General features: G+C 42.3%; 1 protein-coding gene across 1 annotated transcript in view; it reads left to right on the forward strand.

Annotated features, from left to right (window-relative positions):
- Positions 1-5,871: 5,871 nt before the first annotated feature.
- Positions 5,872-6,102, forward strand: part of AXDND1 (axonemal dynein light chain domain containing 1) — a 245,076-nt gene continuing 244,845 nt past the window's right edge. The window contains exon 1 of the mRNA XM_006887769.1: positions 5,872-5,953. Within this exon, the coding sequence (XP_006887831.1) occupies positions 5,872-5,953 (82 nt within the window). The remainder of the gene's footprint in view (positions 5,954-6,102) is intronic.

Consider the following 6,102-nt stretch of genomic DNA (forward strand, 5'->3'; position numbering starts at 1 on the left):
GTCGCCCACCGAAGCAAGATTTTTACCACCTTGGCTTAGAATGGCCAGTCGGCTCTCCAGAAAAATTTGATGGGGGCCCCTGTGGCCGATCTGCTTCACTCCCCACCAGGACACTCCTCACCTGAGCACAAAGAATCGAGATCATTGTTTTTTAATGCTACATAATATTCCATTGTGTGACTGTACCGTAGTTTTAGGGTATATGCCCAGTAGTGGAATTGCTGGGTCTAATGAATGGTATTTCTATTTCTAACTTTTTGAGAAAGTGCCAGACCATTTTCCATAGTGGCTGTACCAATTTACATTCCCACTAGCAGTGAATAAGAGTTCCTATCTCTATACAACCTTGACAGCATTTGTTGCTGTCCCGTTGAACTTTGATATTGTTGCTAGAAGGATCCTTTTAGTATAGAAGGACATTGGGAGAAGGCCTCCCTTATCCGAATGTAGCCCTTATCTTCTTAGCAACCCTATGAACGAATCTGAAGCCTGCCATCCTTATCATCTCTGATATACTTGAGCCCATTGTTACAGTCACTGTGTCAGTCCCTGTAATGTGCTGACCTTCCTTCCACCTTTCCAAGCATAAAGTTTTTTTGCAAGGACTGGTCCCTCCTAACAACATACTTAAAGTATGTAAGAAGTGCTGCCATCCGTGCCTCTCAGAAGCATTCTGTCTGCACCTCCTCCAACACAGATTTGTTGGTTCTTTCGGTAGTTCATGGAACAATCAGAACTCTTTTCCTACAATATAAATCAAAAGTATTGAATCCTTTTCTACAGTCTTTATTCATTGTCTGACTTTCAGATACATAGCCTGACCAGATGCACCTTAGTCTAAAATGACTATTTTTATAATAATGGTCTTATACAGTATTTGTCCTTGTGAGACTGAGTTAGTTCATTCATCATAATGGTCTTCAGCTTCTTCCATGTTATATAGTATATTTCAAAATCATTACTCCTGAGTGTTCCATAGTATTCCACTGTGTGAATGCACCACAGTTTTACAATCTATCCGTTTGTTGATGGACATTTTGGCTATTTCCCTTTTCTTGCTTTTGTGAATAACACTGCTATGAACATTGGTGTGTCTCCATTTTAATTTTTGGGGTGTATTCCTAGCAGTAAAATAGCTAGATCATATGGAATTTCTATGTTCAGCTTTTTGAGGAAATGCCAAACTGCCTTCCAAAGTGACTGCACCATTTTACAATCCCAACAACAGTGTATGAGAGCTCCAATCTCTCCACATCATCTCCAACATTTATTGCTTGCTGTCCTATTAAACGTTGCCACTGCTAAGGTGATATGGTAATTTATTGTGGGTTTGATTTGCATCTCTCTTATCACCAGTTATTTTAGGCATTTCTTCATGTATCTGTGGGCCATCCGAATGTCTTCCTCTGTGAAAAGTTTTTCCATGTCTTATGCTCATTTTGTATTTGTGTGGCCAAGTAAACTAAAACTGTTAACAATCTCAGTCTCTTCACCATCCGTAATGATGCTGCCAATTGGCCCAGTGGTGAGAATCTTTGTTTTCTTGATACTGAGCTTCAATCCATATTGCAGGCTGCAGTCCTTGACTTTCTGCAGCAAAGGCTTAAGGTCCTCCTCAATTTCAGCAAGCAGGGTTGTGTCATCTCCATAACGCAGGTTGTGGATGAATCTTCCTCCAATCTTGATGCCACATTCCTCCTCATACAGCATAGCCTCCCAGATAATCTGTTTTGCATATAGATTGAAAAGGTATGGAAACAGAATACATCCCTGGTGGACACCTTTCTCAATTTTAAACCATGCAGTGTTTACTTGCTCTGTTCTGACAACTGCCCCTTGGTCCAAGAATAGGTTTCACATAAGCACAATCAAGTGTTCTGGGATTCCCATTCTTCTCAGAGTCAGCCACAGTTTGTTGTGATCCACACAGTCAAAACCCTTTGCAAAGTCAATTAAACACAGACAGACATTCCTCTGGCACTATTTGCTTTCAGCCAAGATCCATCTAACATGACCTGTAATATCACCAGTCCCATGGCCTCTTCTAAACCTAGCCTGCACATCTGGCAGTTCTCTGTTGACATGCTGCTCCAGTCATTTTTGGATAATTTTCAGCAGAATCTTGCTTGAATGCAATATTAAAGATATCGTTCAGTAATTTCTGCACTCTGTCAGGTCACCTTTCTTTGGAATGGGAAGAACTATAGATCTCTTCCAGTCAGTTGGCCAGGTGACTGTCCTCCAGATTTCTTGGCACAATTTAGTGAGCACATCCAGGGCAGCATCTGACTGTCAGTAGATGGGTAAATTTGGGGGTCCTTGATTCTTTTCCATTGGTTTCTGTTCCTGTTATTGTACCTGTACCAGTACCATGTTGTTTTGGTTATTACATCTATGTAGTAGGTTTTTAGGTCAGCGAGTGCTATGCCCTCCATTCATCCTTATTTTTCAGAAATACTTTGCTTATTCAAGGTCTCTTTCCTTTCCAAATAAACTTGCAATTGCTTTTTATAGTTCTTTTAAAAAGGAATTTGGTATCTGTATTGATTGCATTGAACAGGTAGACTGCTGGGGCCAAGGGTGTTAGTTATGAATCTAAGTAGGATGAAATCATTGGCAATTTCAACCTTTTCTCCACCTATCATGATGTTGCCTATTGGCCCAGTATGATTTTTATTCTCTTGATGCTGAAAAGTAATACATATTGAAGATTGCAGCATTCAACTTTCGGCAGCAAGTGCTATCATCTGCATAATGTAGGTTATTTCTGTGCCTTTCTCTGATCCTGATGTCACATTAACCTTCATAAAGTCCACCTTCTTTAATGATTTGCACAGCATACAGATTGAATAGTTATGGAGAAAGGATACAAACCTGACACACACATTTCTTGTTTTTATACCATGCAGTGTTCCCTCGGTCTATTCAGACAACAGCATATTTGTCTAGAAAGGTGACCCAACAGGGTGTGTAAATTATTGAACAATATCATTAATATCACATGCAAGCAAGATTCTGTTGAAAATTATCCAAAAATGTTTGGAACGATGTGTCAACAGAGAACTGCCAGATGTGCAGGCTGGATTTAGAAGAGGTTGTGGTACTACGGATATTATAGCTAATGTAAGATGGATCTTGGCAGAAAGCAAAGAATACCAGAAGAATGTCTATCTGTGCTTCATTGACAATGCAAAGGCTTTTGATTGTGTGGATCACAACAGCTGTGGCTGACTCTGAGAAGAATGGGAATCCCAGAACATTCGATTGTGCTAATGCGAAACCTATACTTGGACCAAGAGGCAGTTGTCAGAACAGAGCAGGGAGACACTGGATGGTTCAAAATCAAGAAAGGAGTCCGTCAGGGATATATTTTGTCTCCATACCTTTTCAATCTGTATGCAGAACAGATCATCCAAGACTCTGGGCTGTACAAGAAGGAACGTGGCATCAGGATTGATGCAAGCATGGTCAACAACCTGCATTAGGGAGATGACACAACCCTGCTCGCTGAAACTGAGGAGGACCTGAAGCTCTTGCTGCAGCCTTCAATATGGATTGAAGCTCAACATCAAGAAAACAAAGATTCTCACCACTGGGCCAATTGGCAGCATCAGTATGGATGGTGAAGAGATTGAGATAGTTAACAGTTTTAGTTTGCTTGGCTCCACAGTCAACAATCTTGGTAACAGCAGCCAGGAAATCAGGAGATGAATTGCATTGGGAAAGTCAGCTGTGAGGGACCTCTCAAGAGTACTGAAGTGCAACGACATCAGGCTGGAGACTAAGGTGTGCCTGATCCAGGATATAGTCTTTGCAATTACATGCTATGCATCGGAGAGTTGGGCAGTGAATAGGGATGATAGAAAGAGAATTGATGCCTTTGAGCTGTGCTGGAGAAGAATGTTGACTATACCATGGACTGCTAGGAGAACAAACAGGTTTGTCCTGGAGAGAGTGAAGCCAGAAGGTTCCCTGGAGTCAAGGATTCTGAAGCTTCCTCTGACATACTTTGTGCATGTTGCAAGGAGGAACTGGTCCTTGGAGAGGAACATCATGTTTGGGAGAATGGAGGGACGGCGCAGGAGAGGAAGACCCTTGATGAGATGGAGCGATTCTGTAAGTGGAGTGGTGGGAATGAATGTGTTTGAGACAGCGAGATTGGCACAGGATAGAACAGCGTTTAGAGCTCTTGTACATAGGGTCGCTATGAGTCGCAAACGACTCGATGGCACATAACAACAACAACAATAATATATTTCATGTGGAATTCCCATTCTTTCAAAGTTAACCAGTTTGTTATGATCCACACAGCAAAATATCTTTGCATAATTAATAAACTAGATAGGTCTATATAGGAGTATTTTAATTCTTTGAAAGTCTGTAGAAAAATTTGCTAAGTTCATACAACAAGGATATTTGACTACAAGAATTAAAAGAGGGCACGGAGATTGTGTTATATGCAAACAGATGTCCCTTGCAAGCTGAAGGTAGATGTAATTTCACTTCACATACTTCGGGCGTGTTATCAGGAGGCCTCAGTCCTAGGAAAAAAAAGACATCACACTTGGAAATGTAGAGGAAAGAAGACCCTAAACAAGATGGATTGACACAGTGGCTGCAATAACGAGTGGAGATTGTAAGGATAGGGGAGGATCAGGCCAAATTTTGATCTCTTGTACTTAAGAGTCTTAAAGACTTCGGGGCTTCTACATTTTCCTGGAAAGCAAAGTCTCATGTCTGTCTACACAAAAGCAGAAATGTTGCATTGAATTTATTAGGTATTATAAGTATTTTTGTGAGACATTGTACTTGGTATTAATGAGTTTATTGCATTTATCCTTGAAACAGGCTTCAAAACAAGAAGACCTAGATTTCGTTTAGGGTTGGCCTCCAGCGTGAAAGTCTTTTTGAAGGCATAATCAAAATGTCAAGGACCGGAAAGTATCAACAATAAGGCCAGAGCTTGTGATTAGTCACCCTTCTCTGAATTTGTATTTTAGGAAAGTATACAAAATAACAAAAGGATAGAAACCTTCCTTCATATCCGAAGGGAGATCCAGTCACAGGATACACAGCTGGTGAGTGAAGCCCACCAGCGCCTGAGCAGGAGCCCGCCTCTCGTGGAATTCCCTGATCCAGGCATCTCTGGAGTCTGCGAACACAGCCCAATTAGACGTTATTAGTTAATATTTTCAGTTAACCTATGCTTTAATTTAAAACACGTCAAAAATCCAAGAAATGTAGGATTTTATTGTGGTGGCCATTTTCCTCCGCGCCCGGCACCACAGAAGGCAGCCCCTATGGATGGTTGCTAAGAGTCCGGGTCCTGCGTTTCCATGGCGATACGAGGGCATGCAGGGAAAAGGTGAGGTGCGATGTTGCCTGGCGGGAAGCACAATTTGCGGGTGCGGGCTGCATGTGTCTGTTTCCCGTTACTTCTGACTCAGAAACGGTGCCAAGCTCCCCCAAACCCTAGAGTCCGAGGAGCTGGGTGCGCCCGTGGGCGCTGTCCGCGGGGGAAGCTGTGACGCGAGCCTCCCGCTAGGGGGCGTCCTGGTGAAGCCAGCTCCCTGGTGGGCTGGGCGAGCGTGCTCTGCCTTGCTGGTCCCTTGGGCGCACCTGTTGGCTTGTTAGTTGAGCAGGTGATATGAGTGAGCGCACAGGTCGCCCCAGAGAAGACCTTGCCTCATGAATTATAAACCTCAGTATTTAAGCATTTGATGGGTCTTTTTGTTTGCCTGCAGGACAATGTGGCCGTGCTGCCACTTCCATTCACGGAACTGATTTGTCTTTCGGATACCTTTCCAGAGGCATATTTCAGATTAGTAAAGAGAGTAATAGAGACATTTTTAAATGATGTCGCTCCCGAAAATGCCCTCTACTTTGCTGATCAGCGAGTCAACATCTGAGAGCAAAACATTAAAAGCATCTACCTGCAAGGAAGAGATAAAAGGTAACTTTCCTCAAGGATCTTGCCAACAACGTAAATGATCATGGCCACAGACACAAATCCCAGTCCAGTCACCATTTTTCTGAATCCGAGATTTTAGAATTTTTTACTTAACGAATGTTGTTTTTTAAACGAGATTTGTTTGGATAAAC

This window comes from Elephantulus edwardii, unplaced genomic scaffold, assembly GCF_000299155.1.
Source record: "Elephantulus edwardii isolate Elephantulus edwardi_28Jun2011 unplaced genomic scaffold, EleEdw1.0 scaffold00061, whole genome shotgun sequence".
NCBI lineage: Eukaryota > Metazoa > Chordata > Mammalia > Macroscelidea > Macroscelididae > Elephantulus > Elephantulus edwardii.